Source organism: Ochotona princeps, chromosome 3 (assembly GCF_030435755.1).
Source record: "Ochotona princeps isolate mOchPri1 chromosome 3, mOchPri1.hap1, whole genome shotgun sequence".
Lineage (NCBI taxonomy): Eukaryota > Metazoa > Chordata > Mammalia > Lagomorpha > Ochotonidae > Ochotona > Ochotona princeps.
In genome coordinates this window covers 29,004,200-29,020,735 of record NC_080834.1, presented here as the reverse complement: position 1 = coordinate 29,020,735, position 16,536 = coordinate 29,004,200, and the positions used below count along the sequence as shown (strand labels likewise).

General features: G+C 50.5%; 1 protein-coding gene across 4 annotated transcripts in view; it reads right to left on the bottom strand.

Annotated features, from left to right (window-relative positions):
* The window catches only part of LCA5L (lebercilin LCA5 like), a 40,357-nt gene that overhangs the window by 13,198 nt on the left and 10,623 nt on the right, over positions 1–16,536 (bottom strand). For 2 of the 4 annotated variants that reach the window (XM_058661613.1, XM_058661614.1), the window contains exons 3-4: positions 5,390–5,715; positions 810–1,321 (exon numbers count right to left, since the gene is read on the bottom strand). In XM_058661613.1, coding sequence (XP_058517596.1) covers positions 810–1,321; positions 5,390–5,714 — 837 coding nt within the window. In that variant the 5' untranslated portion in view covers position 5,715. Of the gene's footprint in view, positions 1–809; positions 1,322–5,041; positions 5,144–5,389; positions 5,716–16,536 lie in introns of those variants that run through there. The other 2 variants (XM_058661616.1, XM_058661615.1) reach the window with 2 other exon arrangements.

Below are 16,536 nucleotides of genomic sequence, written 5' to 3'. Positions count from 1 at the left end.
AAGAGCAAATAACGTGACTTTGGTGCACAAAGATGGAGAATGACTTCACTCACTGTGTTCTGCATCATGCACACGTAGGAGAAAGTTTTCTTCAAAAACAGAGGATTTTACCAATGCAAGAATTAAGGCTGAGGATGAAATGAAACTCGGCATTTACTGAATCCAAGACTGTAGGGAATATTTGCCTTACCACTGAGTATCGAGTAAGAGAGTAAGCTGCATTTATGTTTATGCCTGTAGAGATCAAAGCCATCTCCAGTGGCAGTTGGGCAGGGGACTTGTGGGCGAGCAGCGGCCCCTCCTGTGCCGCCCCTGCTGGGTGACCCTCGGCTCCCGACAGCCGTGCACGGTCCCTGTTGCCATTCATCTTGCACTTGCTTTCTTTCCTGTCTTGCCTAGTTCTCGGGACCCTCACCTGGAAGAATTCTCATTTGTGAAAGAACTAAGAGTGTGCACGTGGGAGTGACTGGCCAGATTGCAGAGGGAGAATACGAGCGAGGATACAGACCGGCAGACAAGTTGTCTTCAGGGCAACAGTGGCAAGCAGAGGGTTGAAATCTAAGGTTTCACACCACACAGCACACACAGAAGCTTCGTGAACACACAGGTCTCACTCGCTGACAGACCAGCCTGGCTCGCTTTCGCTGGATCGGCAGCAGCATGCCCAGCTCCTTACCTTCTGTCCCCTTTGCCTGCCCATCTGCCCTGCCAACAGGAGCCTTCCAGCAGGAGTGGCGGGCTCGGGAGGGAGCCGGGTGCGCTCAGCACGCACTGGGATCTTGGGATGCGCCGGCCTCTGGCATACAGACCTGTATCTTCTTGTCGTTGGCCTCCATTTTGGATGTCAGGATAGACAGTCTGTGCGTCAGCTCTTCCCTCTCCGCCAGGTTCTTGTCTTCCGACAGTTTCTGCAGAGCCTGCAACGCGTCCTTGGTCTTCAGTAACTCGCTGTCAGTCTCTCTCAGCCTCCTGGAAATGACTCTCTCCTTTTCCTGGGATTTCCTAAGCAGCTGCCTTAGATTTCTTACTTCGTTCTGATGTTTAAGCATAATCTGAGGTAGGTTATTCTGGGAATTCTCGTATTTTCCTATAGCTTTCAAGTGCCTGAGCTGAAGTTGTTTTAAAAACTGGTTCTCTATGACGATGGCCTCTAGCTTCCGCTGTATGTCAGCAAGCTCGTTCTTCAGCTGTTTGATCTTGTGGATCCGAGCTGACAGTATGCGCTGAGCCATGGCATCTCTTCTCTGGGCAATCATATTGATCTGGGAATTTAAAAATGTATTCCAGGTGTGCTTTTTTTCGAACGAGACTTCCTGCTGGCCTGTGTAAGCAGATAATCCACTTTATTACTGATTCATATAGAGGCCGATACAGCTCCCCTCCTTCCGCCCCACCTTGTACACATGTACGCCAATGGAAGTGTAAATGAAACAGGGAAGAACTAGCATTTAATGACTACCTGAGGTTTAGGCCTGGACACTTTGTTTAATACGGCGTTTATTCTGTTTTATGACTGAAGGATTTTAGTCGTGTGTCCAAGGTCGCAGAGCTGCGAAGTGCGCAGAATCAGGCAAAGCCAAGCCGTCTGCCGCGCGAGGCCGGAGCTGGAGCTCTTGTACAAAGCTACGTGAGGGCCCGCGGTCCTGGGGTGGCTGACACTCTGCCAGTGCGCATCAGAGCTTAAGCACTGAGCTAGGTGCTGCACCTGGATCATCGAATGTTAATTCCTTCAGCCGTTTGTTAGCAGCCCAATGTGAGATGTCATGTATTCAGAATGACCCTTAAAAAGCCGTTAAACTGCGTGACTGGGAAAGCAGCAGAGGGTGGCCCGCATCCCTGGGAGAGGCCCGCGTGAGGCTCTGGGCTGTAGGCAGTGGCACGTACCAAAGGCACAAAGTATATTGTCTCTTCTCGCCCTCCTTGGGGCTATCTCTGTTGGGGGGTGATGTTTGAAAATGGGAAGTGTTGGCTTTTAAAGATTACATGGCCTAGGGCCGAGCACAGTAGCCTAGTGGCTAAAGTCCTCTCCTTGCATGTGCCAGGATCCCATATGGTCACCAGTATGTGTTCCAGCTGGTCCCCTTCCCATCCAGCTCCCTGCTTGTGGCCTGGGAAAGCAGTGGAGGACGGCCCAATGCCTTGGGACCCTGCACCCACGTGGGAGACCTGGAAAGAAGCTCCTGGCTCCTGGCTTTGGATCAGCTCAGCTCCAGCTGTTGCAACTACTTGGGGAGTGAACCAGGAAGATTTTTCTCTCTGTCTCTCTTTCTCTCTGTGAATCTGCCTTTCCAATACAAATAAATAAATCTTAAAAAGAAAAAGACACACATGACCTTGGACAAGGAACATGTAAGTGATGGGAATGTGGAAGCCGTGGATCTTTCCCAAGGGTTTTGGTGGCAGGCCACCCCTCGGGGGCTCCCTGCGTCCCGCTAAACATGCCTCAGATGGAATTTCCTATCTACATAAGTGAGCTTGGATGGGAAGGGTTGAGGTTCAGAAAGGTAAATACAGGGCTAGATTTGACTGGGACACACCAATTTATACCACATACGTTATTCATACTGTGCAGCTATAAAAGAGAAAATGGAAATGAGTTTAATCTTAATGACTTTAATATCTCTTGATCCTAACCAATGCATCCTATGCATACTATAGCTTATCATTTGATTTCATTTCACACAATAAGAAATTCAACTGCCGTTAAGATATCTCATTTTACAACCACTGAGCTCAGGCACACTAATGAACTCAGTTCGCCAACGACAGACACACAGTTCAGTCTATGGTTAGCCAAGACACGCCGCTGACATAGCTAATGCTAAGCTGTGTCCTTGGTCCGCTTCCCTGAGTGCGCCTGCGCAGTTACTCATCGAGAGAATTCACCGTTTGGGCCCTCTTCCCCCCAGGCCTTCCCGGGCTCATCGACCCCTGTGACACAGCTTAATTTTTTTTTTTTAAAGATTTATTTATTTTGTTACAAAGTCAGATATACATAGAGGAGGAGAGACAGAGAGGAAGAGCTTCTGTCCGATGACTCACTCCCCAAGTGAGCCGCAATGGCCGGTGCTGCGCCAGTCCGAAGCCAGGAACCAGGAACCTCTTCCGGGTCTCCACATGGGTGCAGGGTCCCAAAGCATTGGGCCGTCCTCGACTGCTTTCCCAGGCCACAAGCAGGGAGCTGGATGGGAAGTGGAGCTGCCGGGACTAGAACCGGCGCCCATACGGGATCCCGGGGCATTCAAGGTGAGGACGTTAGCCACTAGGTCATGCCGCCGGGCCCCCACAGCTTAATCTTGCTATGAATGTCCTGAGTACATCACATACCAGCCAGGGTCATCGGTGACAATTGTAATTAAAGATGTGTGCAAATTTATTTAAAATAACGGCAGAGGAGTGAGGCACAGAGGGCCTTCGAGGAAGCCTAAGCCTCTGCCTCTCACTCTCCTGGAAGACAGACTTCTGGATTCCAGTCTCCGGTGAGGTGAGTGAATTGATTGAGGTGGATGCTGATTTGTGAATAGGTATGCTGGCTAAATGAGGCTCAATAGATATTTGAGCCTTTATAGGAGATATAAACGAGAAGTCACTGCTAATGAGCAATGTGAGAAGACACTTAGAACTCAAAATGTAGTGGGTTTTTTTTTGTAGAAATATTTTTACAGATGCTAACTGCTTTCTCACACAATCTCATCAAAATGTAGACTCAGTATGAAACATGTTGGGGGTCCAGTGCTGTGGCATATTGTGCCAAGCCTCTGCCTGTGGCACCATCTTCCTGTGTGGGCGCTGGTCCCAGTCCTGGCTGCTCTACTTCCGATCCAGCTCCCTGCTAAAGGACTGAGAGAGCATGTGGCCCATGTGGGAGATCCGAAGGAAGCTCCTGGCTCCTGGCTTGAGAGTGACTCAGCTTGGGCCACTGGGGCCATTCGGGAGGTGAGCCAGTTCATGGAAGATATTTTGTCTATGTTTCTTTCTGTAACTCTGTGTCTCAGATAATAAATCAATGTTTAAAAAATGCAGAACCTGCTGGATAGATTTAGGACCCTGTGGTGTAAACCTGTGGGGCCGGAGCTGTTTAGAGAATTTTGAGTGCCATCATTTTTCTTAGCTGATTGCATGGACAGTACTTTCTGCAGACAGCACCCTTCAACCAAATCATTTTTTAAATGAAAACCAATGATTATTAATACACTCTAGGCAACCGACTGTTCAGTCTCAGATCAGTTCAAATCATGTTTTTGGTGCTAAATCTTATTTTGGAGTCAAAAGCTGGTTTTCAGAGATTTGTGAATGTGGAATGTGGTTAAGGGCGGTGCGACTGTGGGACTAACCACCGTGAGGTTCCACCGAGATAGCCTCTCCCGATGCCGCCAGCTGGCGTTTGCTCTCTGCTTTTCTTTCTGTGGAGCCTTGCTGTTAGGGAGGAACAGAGGGGTCCCTGGACCACCTTGAAGAGGCACTTTCAGCCCCTCGGGACTCGTGTGGTCTAGGGGTCCTACCCTCTACAACAGTTCACAAACAGATGGACAGCAAAGAAACGAAACAGAAGCCCAGGATTTTAGGAGGTTCATGAACATTGACCTCAGCTGGGTCTCCAGCTAGCAGAGGGGGGACCTGAAGATTCTGGATGCTCCACAAGTGGTTGTCACTGGTTCACGGCTGGGCGGGGGAGCTCTAGGAGGTGAACCTGGTGGCGGTCTGTACTCCGGGAACCGCAGGCTCCTAGACATCTGGCAGCCCTTGACTGCGGATTCTGCAGTGGCCACAGGGATGAGGACTTCCAGCTACTTGCTCTCAAGAGTGTTGCAAGTGGGAGGAGGGGACCACACGGTGGGGCAGCGAGGGAGGAGGTCAGGGTTAGCACAAGGCTGATTCCTCTCTGGACAGCTGGGAGTTGACCGGCCTGGGAGTTTTACAGTCCCCCAGGGAAGGACATTACAGACGGCCCATTGAACAGCTCTGTTTCCAAAGGCTGTCTGCCAGGATGCCTCACCCAAGTTGCAGACTACCCTCCTGGGGTGCTGAGACACGCGTGTACCTTTCATTGTCCGTTCAAAACTGGATTCTTCAGCTGAGATGAAGGGCAAGAAGCCAGTGAGCTCCCGGTACTGTGGAAGTCTGTTACAAGGCCACCTGTTGGCTAGAAATGGAACTAACCTCACCGGCTGGCTCCAGGAGGTGTGGCTGTGGGAGGAGGGCTAGGCTTCATGGCAAACATTTCTGCTATTCTATGATTGCTCTTAATTTCTGTTTCCTAACTCCTTCTCTCAGAGCTTGCTGAAATGCACATTTACAGTATATTAAAAAAAAACTCCATAAAAGAGCACGGTCACCCAGCTACTAATGCATTAAACAGCAAAACCGTCTCAACACCCTGATGTCTTACCTTTCTGTTTGGGGATGTTGCATTTCTTCTCCTCCCCCTTTCCTTTGCCTGCGGGCTGCCCCAAGCAGTTTCTCCTCTTGGCCGTCTCAGAACACTCGGAGAGGAAGTCTTCCGAGTAGTCGCAGCGGGAGCTGAGGCTGCTGCAGGAGCACTGTGACCTGCTGTAGTCCACGCTCTTGTCGGACGCCAGGCTGTTCCTGGACAGGGCTCGGCCGCCCGGGCTGCCCGGCCTCGCTGCGGGCGCCCCGCTGGACTCCAGCACCACGCTGGGGAAGCGCTCGTCCAGAGCTGGCTTTGTGGGATCGACCATAGACATGGTAGACATCCTGGCAGAGAAGGGCAGTGTTTGAATTTCTTGTTCTTGCCAGCAAGACAGCTAGAGCTGCACTGTCTTTTCTGTAACTGTATGTGGCTAACTGGTGTGTGTGTGTGTGAGAAAAGCAGAAATACTTTCTGGAATTCGATTTTTTTTCGTATTTCTGCATAAAGTAGAAGATACCAGAGACCCACTTTGATAATATTCACAGGTAGTTTAAGATAAAGTCCATATAGGGCCCGGCGGCATGGCCTAGCGGCTGGGGTCCTCGCCTTGAAGGCCCTGGGATCCCATGTGGACGCCGGTTCTAATCCCGGCAGCTCCACTTCCCATCCAGCTCCCTGCTTGTGGCCTGGGAAAGCAGTCGAGGACGGCCCAATGCCTTGGGACACTGCACCCACGTGGGAGACCCGGAAGAGGCTCCAGGTTCCCGGCTTTGGATCGGCGCGCATCGGCCCATTGCGGCTCACTTGGGGAGTGAATCATCGGAGGGAAGATCTTCCTCTCTGTCTCTCCTCCTCTCTGTATAACTGACTTTGTAATAAAATGAATAAATTAAAAAAAAAGATAAAGTGCATATAAGATCACACCAGTGACAACAATTTATGAATCCCAAAGATTTATTTGAAAGGCAGGGTTACAAAAGAGATCTTCCCTTTACTGGTTCGCTCCCCGAATGGCCACAACAGCCGGGTCCGGGCCAGGCTGAAGCCAGGAGCTTGTCTGGCTCCTTGCGACACAGAGGGATCAGGCGGAGTCAGGGAGCAGCTGCAGGGACTGTCCAGTTCCAGGGGACAGTGCTGCAAGCCACACAGGGACGAGGACGGCAGAATCTGTCTTTGCCAGGTGCAGCCTGCCCTCCGGCGGTGGGTAAAGCAGAGGCAACCATTTGTGAATCTTGACATCTGGACTCACAAGACTCCAAGATGCAGGCCCAGGAGACCGGAAGGCCTGAACATGCTCCATGGCCACCTGCAGAGCTTTGCTGGTCCTTCGTGCCATCGCTCTCCCTCGGGATCCCAGCCCCCGATTCCCTTCTTGTATCTCACAATAAATGCAAGCACCCAAACAATGGTTGCGAATCCACAGAATTTGGGTGTTGGCTGGCTGTTGCTGATCTGAGCTAGGCTTCTGTTGAGTTCTTCTTCTAAACCCCATAAACATTTCCCACCTACGTCACCCCTTGGAGAAGATGGATTCCACCATTTATGGATAGAGGCTTCAGTCAACAGGTTCCCCCTTCTGTTTCGCCTCTCAATGTTACTTTCACAAATAAGCCAACGGCTACTACAGTGGAAGAACGCGATGGGATACAAGGGGAGAACCTGAAGGTTCGCAGGCCTGGATCTGGTCTCGAAGTTTCTTAATTGCTCCTGGTCGTCTGTAAACTGTGAACTGCAGCACTGATCCTGGAGGGTCACTAAGGCAGGAAATGCTAGTGTCCGGCACATGGTGAGCCTTTAACAGGTGCTACCTTGCCCTCTTGGAAGAGCAGTTCCAACACAAATGTAAAGACTGCCACGGGCACTGCTGGTGTCTGTGTGTTAAGAATACGACCAAGATTCAGGGCTGATGTGGTGGCTCAATAGGCAAATCCTCCACCTGCAGCACCAGCATCCCATACGGGCACTGGTTCTAGTCCCAGCTGCTCCACTTCCCATCCAACTCCCTGCTAATGCACCTGGGAAAGCAGCAGAGGATGGCTCAGATCCTTGCACCCCCGCACCCACGTGGGAGATGCGGAAGAGGCTTCTGGCTTCCAGCTTTGACCAGGCCTAGCTCTGGCTGTGGTCATTTGGGGGAGTGAAGCAATAGATGGAACACTTTGGTTTGCAAGAAAAAAAGAAATCAAGATTCAGTTGCTCCCCGTCCACTGCGTCGGTAGGGACAGCTGCCTGAGTAATCCCAACAGGCGAAGCTCCTGAAGCAGAGAGGATGTCCCGTCCCGGAGTTCAGGCCCAGCCCGGCTGCCCTGCGGCCTGCCTGGATGGTCACCACACTCAGTGCCACCTACTGTGTGCCAAGCACAGACAAAAGTGGCTTTCGGAGCTTTAGCTTGTTGTGGCATGACACCCTCCAAGAAACAGGTGTTATTAACTGGCAGACGAGGAATCTGAGACCCAGAAAGACTGAACAAGGTGTCCAGGAGCCAGGCAGTGGGAGAAGCGAGGTTCTTGCTTGACCTCATACAGACAGAATTTGTCGTGAGCTGATCCTGGGGCGCCGGAGACGCTCAGGAAGCTGTGGCACAGTGGGTTTCTCTCTCATTCCTATGTCACAATGCTGAGGACTCACACTGTGATTGTCTCCTACCTAAAATTGTTTTTTTTTTTTCCCCAGAGATTCCCTCCAGGTTAGCTCACCAAGGGCTCGCAGGAGCTTTCTTCCTTCCCGCATGAGCGTGGGTGGTCCGTGTGTGTTGCAGAGCCTGCCATCCTAGTCTCACAGGTTAATAACGATTTATGGAGTGAGGAAAGGAAGGAAAAACCCAAGTGGAAACCCATTAGGGACATGTAAGACTTAATAAACAAGACTCGACAGACCCCTGTACCCCTAAACCAGATCAAAACACTCCCTCAGGAAGGTGTCGCAAGTTCAGTTGTAAGAAAGGTGGTGGGTTTGAAGGTATTAGGGTGCCTGGCTCAGTGGGTTTGCAAGAGTCCTAAGCTTCGGTGATGACTAAATTGTCCCCTTCAGTACTGCCTCCTGTGGGTCCCTGTAAGTTGGAGGGTTTTTGTTGTTGCTTGAAAGGCAGAATAGCCTATGAAGAGCTGGATGGGGAGAGAGCAGTCCTTTGACTGCTGGTTTACTCTGCTGGTTGGCGGGAGGGACCCTAAGATCTGAACCAACAGTGCCAGTTGCTGCTTTGTGGAGTGCGCATTGGCAGAAAGCTGGGCTGCCAGGAAAGGTGGGACTTGATCAAGACACTCTGATCCAGCAGGCTTACCCGGGGCACCATAACCTGCCCCTTGCAGGATTTTCAGAGCAGGAGATAGTAACTGCAGCTCCTTTAAAATGCTGCATAGCATGTACCATTTAAAACGCCCTCGCTAATGCAGTCTGAGGCCATGTATAGTCATGCCTGATGCTCTCAGTCCTACTTTCACTCTCACCAGTGGGAACCCCAACTCACCTGGGGCACTCCCTTAGCTCCCCAGCAAGGTCTGACCCCATCTGTGGTTCTTGGGATGGTGGAGCGACAGATTGGCTTGATTCCAGCCCCACTGGTACTCTTGAGAGCCAGTTTGGGTGTAGAAAAGGCCAGACTAGGTCTAGAGTTCCACTGAACTATGTGAAAGCTGGGTCTAGGCATGGGCCAGGTAGCGCTGGGCTGCAACACCTAACAACAAGAACCAGAACGGGTGTGGCCGGCTGAGCAAGGACAGGAGGTGGACATAGTCAACCTGGGCCAACAACCCACTGGTGTGAGTGAGAACTGCCACTGGGAGTAGACTCGATGGAGGAGCTTGGGAAACTCCTTCATTGGGATGCAGTCCCTGCAGGTCAGTGCAAGAAGCAAGGCAAGGACAGCCCAGACCATGCCAGGTTACAGCACCTGCCAACATACATGTGGGTCAGGTCTGGGGACAGACCAGTCTGGCCCAGCACATACAGTCACTGGCAGATCTGAGAACCAGGGCAGGGGGCAGGAGGAGCCAGATCGGGGCGCAGCACCAGCCAGTTCACATTAGGACCAGGCAGCAATCAGGCTGGGCTGGGCTAGGCTGCAGCACCCACCAACAGGAGCAGGAACAGGGGACAGACTAGGCTGCACAATAAAACTGTGGAAGCTCAGGTGAGGCGAGTCATGCGAGTTCCAGGGATGGGGGATCTGACAGGGCTCGGGTAGCTTGGCTCAGGTCATTGCCCCTGTGTGGTAGGGGCTGGGTTCCTGAGCCCTGGGGACAGTGGAACTGGTGGGGTGTGGGTCGCTTGGCCCAGATCCTAGGACCTGCCTTCTAGGTGGGTGTTGGTTTTGTGAACCACGGGGGTGGGAGACTCAGCAGGGCTTGGGTCTCCTGGCCTGGGTCCTGGGGCCCGCCTACTAGGTGGGCTTGGGTTCGTGGGCCCTAGGAGTGGGAGACTCAGCAGGGCTCAGGTCACCTGGCCCGGGGCCTGGGGCCTCCCTATTAGGTGGATGTTGGGTTCGTGAGCCCCACGGGTATGGGATCTGGCGGGGCTGGGGTCTCCTGGCCTGGGTCCTGGGGCCCTCTACTAGGTGGGTGTTGGGTTCGTGGGCCCTAGGGTTGTGGGATCTGGCAGGGCTGGGGTCTCCTGTTCCAGATCCCAGGAACAGGAGGGCCCAGCTACTAGGTGAGTTCTGGGTTCGTGAGCCCCAGGAGTGGGGGATTCAGTGGGGCTTGGGACACCTGGCCCAGGTACTTGGACTTGCCTGTAAGAACATGCCCTCCTTAATGAAAAAGGTGGAGCAGTGGACATGGCCCTGCTGTAAAAGGAGAGTATGGCAGCTCATTTGGTACTATAGTAGAAGGAAGAGAACAGAACTAACTGGACAACTACCCCAAACACGATGACAGCAAAATCTCAGTGAATGGAGCCAGTGGACGTCGGGAGGGTGACGCCATCCTTGGATCAGTGAGACTGGAAGCATTTCTGAGCTATCCAAGCCACTTGGGCAGAACCCTCGGAATATGCACACACTGAGACTCTGGGTTGATATGAGGTGGCGGTTCCTCATCCCTGGGGACTGGGACGTGTGGAAAGTCATGAATGGTTTCCCCTTTATATCTGCCCTTTTCCCAGGAACAACAAGAAGAAATAGCAAATATGGAAGCAATGAATTCACCCAATTTCCCCTAAACCTTGATCCTTCCCACCCTGCTCAACCATGTAATCATTATTAAAAAAATAACTAACTAAATAAAAATGATTTAAAAGCCCTAACAAGTGTGTGCCTTACTAGCGAGGTTGGCCACAATCTTTCCTGATCAGTAATTCACATTACCGATGCCATAGGTAGCTTCCTCAGCAAATGTGGTCTTCCTTTACCCACGCTTGTTTATGTGGATAAGGATAGCAAATTCTTGACTGGCACTAATTTACTAAAAGATGTGTGTTGGTCTGCTTTCATCCAGTTTCTGAAACACACGGTGAGAGTTCTGTTATTGATGGCTACAATAACCTAAACTATCTCACAGGAGAAAAACCCTCTGAGCATTTCAGGAGCACCACTGCATGCGTTAACTGCTTTACCGTTACATAGGCACAGATACCTACAAATCATAAACCGTCACGTAACCTAGCCTGAAACACTGCATTTTTTTTTAAAGATTTATTCATTTTATTACAGCCAGATATACACAGAGGAGGAGAGATAGAGAGGAAGATCTTCCGTCCGATGATTCACTCCCCAAGTGAGCCGCAACGGACCGATGCGCGCCGATCCGAAGCCAGGAACCTGGAACCTCTTCCAGGTCTCCCACGCGGGTGCAGTGTCCCAATGCATTGGGCCGTCCTCAACTGCTTTCCCAGGCCACAAGCTGGGAGCTGGATGGGAAGTGGAGCTGCCGGGATTAGAACCGGCGCCCATATGGGATCCCGGGGCTTTCAAGGTGAGGACTTTAGCCGCTAGGCCATGCCGCCGGGCCCTGAAACACTGCATTTTTCTAACTTGCTGAACTCAGATAGTTGTCATATATGCTTTAGTTTAGCATAGAGATTATATTCTTTTTTAATTTTTAAAAAGATTTATGTATTTAAAGATTTATTTATTTGGAAAGGCGGATATACAGAGAGGAGAGACAGAGAGGAAGATCTTTCGGCTGATGATTCACTCCCCAAGTGGCCACAATGGCTGGAGCTAGGCAATCCGAAGCCAGGAGCTCCCCTGGGCCTCCCATGCAGGTGCAGGGTCCCAAGGCTTTGGGCCATCCCAGGCCACAAGCAGGGAGCTGGATGGGAAGCGGGGCCACCAGGTCCACAACCGGTGCCCATATGGGATCCCAGTGCGTGCAAGGTGAGGACTTCAACCACTATGCTATTGTGCCAGGCCGATGATTTTTTATTTCTTTATTTTAAAAGATTTATTTATTTTTATTACAAAGTCAGATATACAGAGAGGAGGACAGACAGAGAGGAAGATCTTCTGTCCGATGGTTCATTCCCCAAGTAGCCACAATGGCCGGAGCTGAGCCAATCCAAAACCAGGAGCCAGGAGCTTCTTCTGGGTCTCCCACATGGGTGCAGGGTCCCAAGGCTTAGGGCTGTCCTCAACTGCTTTCCCAGGACACAGCGGGGAGCTGGATGGGAAGCTGGGCTGCCAGGATTAGAACCAGTGTCCATATGGCATCCTGGCGCATGCAAGGTGAAAACTTTACGTGGTAGGCTACTGCACCGGGGAGTAGAGAGTATATTCTTTGAAAACAGTGTGTTTGTAACTGAAAAGGCTGACTCTAAGTGACCTGCCAGAATTATTGTCAGGGTGACAAAAATCAGTTTTAGGTAAATGTAAGGTGCTCCTTTTTGTTATAACAAATCGTGATTATTCTCATTAAAAATAGCAGTTTTTTGGGTGTGATTGTGTTGCAAGTCCCTTTTATGGAGGTATGCGTGTGATTTAGTGAGCTGTACATATTTATTAATAGACATAGGCATACATGTATGGAACTCTCGTGCAGTGAGAGGAACACCCATGACCCGTAGATGTTCCCCCAACCTCTGAATTCTTCTCCTACGTACCCACATTCTCTTCCTTAGTGGCCACAGATTCTGCTACTAAAGATTTGCTAGCATTTTCTAGAGTCTTATGTATTTTCACTTGGTTTTTTAACACAGTGCAATTATTTTGAAATCCATAGATATTATGATGTGTATTAGTAGTGTATTCATTAAAAAAAAAAAGTTAGGCCTGGTGTGATGACTCAGTGGCTAGATCCTTGCCTTGTAAGCACCAGGATCCCATATGGCCACTGATCTCTGTTCCAACGGCCCCACTCCCCACCCAGCTCCCTGCTTGTGGCCTGGGAAAATAATAGAGGACGGCCAAAGCCTTGGGACCCTGCATTCATATGGGAGACCCAGAGGAAGCTCCTGGCTCCTGGCTTCAGATTGGCTCAGTTGTAGCCACATGGAGGAGTGAACCAGCAGATGGAAGATCTTTCTGTCTGTTTCTCTCTATAAATCTTCCTTTCCAAAAAAAAAAAAAAATTCAAATTAGCAGTGACTAATTTTATGTTTAAGTGATAATTTGGTTGTTTACCTGTGAATGAACATTTTTGCTATTACACACAAACATGTTACAATCACAACCACGTGGAGACCGGGCTGACGCTCCAGGTTTCTGGCATTGCGACCACTTAGTGAATGAGCCGGAAGGTCAAAGATTTCTCTTTTGTCTATCTCTGTTGTTATACTTTCAAATAAATAAATGCTACAATAAAGTTAGATTTTTTTGTTTTAAGTCATTTTTGCTCATTTGAGAGACAACACAGAGAAGGGAGGAAGGAAGGGAGGATGGAAGGAAGGAGAGAGAAAAGGTGAGGGGTGGGGAGAGAGGGTTTTCCGTTTACAGGCCATTTACTGGTCAGCCTCCAAATGCCTGCCTGCAGGGACAGGGCTGGACCGAAAGCAAGGGACTCCCCTGGGATCGAAGGCTCAGATCGGCCCTGCTGCATCCAAGGGGGCTAATAGTGGAGCCTGAACCCAGGCACCCAGCATGGGACCCATGTCCAAGTGGTAGCTTCACTGCAGGCAGTTCCCGCTCCTTGCTTGCTTATGCCGGAGTTTCCAGTGTTCTTCATATATTCTGGCTATAAATCATCACCAAATAAATGATTTGCAGTGGGCTGTGTGCCAGCCCATGGGACAGTGTGTAGTGGGCTGTGTATGTGAGCACAGGGGACAGTGAACAGCAGTGAACTGCATGTGTGAGCACTGGGGACTGTGTGCACATGGGACAGTGTGCAGTGGGCTGTGTGTGTACAGGGGACAGTGTGTGTAGTGGACTGTGTGTGAGCCCATGGGACAGTGTACAGTGGGCTGTGTGTGTACATGGGACAGTGTGTGCAGTGGGCTGTGTGCCAGCCCATGGGACAGTGTGCAGTGGGCTGTGTGCCAGCCCATGGGACAGTGTGCAGTGGGCTGTGTATGTGAGCACAGGGGACAGTGAACAGCAGTGAACTGCATGTGTGAGCATTGGGGACAGTGTGCAGTGACTGTGTGTGCACAGGGGACAGTGTGCAGTGGGCTGTGTGTGCACATGGGACAGTGTGTGTAGTGGACTGTGTGTGAGCACAGGGGAGAGTGTGCAGTAGGCTGTGTGTGAGCACAGGGGAGAGTGTGCAGTGGGCTGTGTGAGCCCATGGGACAGTGTGCAGTGGGCTGTGTGTGAGCACAGGGGAGAGTGTGCAGTGGGCTGTGTGTGAGCCCATGGGACAGTGTGCAGTGGGCTGTGTGAGCCCATGGGACAGTGTGTAGTGGGCTGTGTGTGAGCCCATGGGACAGTGTGCAGTGGGCTGTGTGTGAGCACAGGGGAGAGTGTACAGTGGGCTGTGTGTGCACATGGGACAGTGTGTGTAGTGGGCTGTGTGTGAGCCCATGGGACAGTGTGCAGTGGGCTGTGTGTGAGCACAGGGAATAGTTTGCAGTGGGCTGTGTGTGCACATGGGACAGTGTGCAGTGGGCTGTGTGTGAGCACAGGGGAGAGTGTGCAGTGGGCTCTGTGTGCACATGGGACAGTGTGCAGTGGGCTGTGTGTGAGCACAGGGGAGAGTGTGCAGTGGGCTGTGTGAGCCCATGGGACAGTGTGCAGTGGGCTGTGTGTGCACATGGGACAGTGTGCAGTGGGCTGTGTGTGAGCACAGGGGAGAGTGTGTAGTGGGCTGTGTGAGCACAGGGGAGAGCGTGTAGTGGGCTGTGTGAGCACAGGGGAGAATGTGTAGTGGGCTGTGTGTGAGCACAGGGGAGAGTGTGCTGTGCGATGCAAGAGAAGGTGGGGAGCCAAAGTTGGAGCTAAGTGAGGACCAGAGAAAGCTCCTCTCCTGAGTCCCGAAGGAAGTTGACTGTTCTGTTTCTGAGGACCGCTCAGGGCTCCTAGCTGTTGTTTTGTTGTCATTAGACCTGTGAGGAGGGTTCTGGGCTTCTTCCATCCCGTGTGGGAGATCCGATAGGGAATGGTTGACCTCAGAGTTCTTGGCCTATGAGGGCATTCCAATTCCCTGTGATCTCCTCGGCAGTTGAGATATGGTCCTTGGTGCCCATACTGTTAGTCCTTGGTGACGTACCGGGAGTCTCCCGGGTTAGGATACAAGCCTCCTCCTGTCCTCCTGCTCCACTCTGGGGTCCCCTCCTGCTCTGAGTATATGACCTCCTGTTAAGGGGCTGTCAGGATCACTCTTGGATCCCATTGTATGTCTTTATAGTTTTTGCTAATGTCTAATGCAGATTCGAGTCTACTGTCTATAAGTTACCTGTTATAATCTTGATAGATTATACTTAACATCTTCCTCACACACTCTAAGAAGGTGGAAGATTTCTCTGTTCTCCCGACCCATTGTGGAATAACATAGGGTATTAAAAGCATATCAGGCTTTTCATTTCCTTGATGTAGATCATAAGCAGTCTGTCTCTCAATTATTATTGAATCACTGGTTACATCACAATATCATTACGTGTGATACAGGCTGTTTGAGGGTGTAATAATATTACAATTTACAGGTACTATTTTTAGGATTGACATGATTTCATCTTTTATTAAAAGATTTATTTATTTTTATTACAAAGTCAGTTATACAGAGAGGAGGAGAGACAGAGGGGAAGATCTTCCATCCGATGATTCACTCCCCAAGTGAGCATAACGGTCGGTGCTGTGCCAATCTGAAGCCGGGAGCCAGGAACTTCTTCCAGGTCTCCCACACGGGTGCAGGGTCCTGAGGCTTTGGGCTGTCCTCAACTGCTTTCCCAGGCCACATGCAGGGAGCTGGCTGGGAAGTGGAGCTGCCGGGATTAGAACTGGTGCCCATGTGGGATCCCTGTGCGTTCAAGGCGTGGACTTTAGCTGCTAGGCCACGCCCCTGGGCTCACATTGTTTCATCTTAAATTAAGGCAAACATGTGGTATCTAACTTTTGGGGAATGGCTCATTTCCCTTAGCATAATGGTTTCCAGTTGGGCCTATTTGACCACAAAGAAATGCATTTCATTTTTTAAACAGCTGAGTAGTATTCCATGGAGTAGATGAACCATAGTTTTCTTATCCAGTCTTCTGTTGATGGGCATTTTGGTTGCTTCCAAGTTTTTGCAATTATTGATTGTGCTGCTATGAACATAGGGGTGCATGTTGGTTTCTGTGTAACAGGTGTTTTGGATATATTCATAGAAGTGCTATTGCTGGGTCATATGGCATGCTGATTTTCAGCTGTTTGAGTGTTCTCCATACTGATTTCCACAGAGGCTGTACCAACTTGCAGCCTCACCAACAGTGGAGTAGGGTTCCCTTTTCCCCACATCCTTGCCAGCAAGTGTTGTTCGTGGTTTTTTGTATGTGAGCCATCCTTACTGGCGTTAGGTGGTACCTCATTGTTGTCTTAATTTGGATTTCCCTTATTGCCAAGGAACTTGAGCATTTTTTCATATGTTTGTTTGCCATTTGGGTTTGTTCCTTTGTAAAGTGTCTGCCCGTTTCCCATGCCCATTTCTTGAGTGGTTTGTTTGTTTTGGTGTTTTGGTTGTTCTGGAGATCTTTGTATATTCTGAGATTAGCCCTCTATCACCTGTGTAGTGTGCAAAGATCTTCTTCCATTCTGTGGGTTGCGTTTTTACTTTGTTGATTGTTTCTTTTGCTGTACAGAAGCTTCTTGGTGTGATGCAATCGC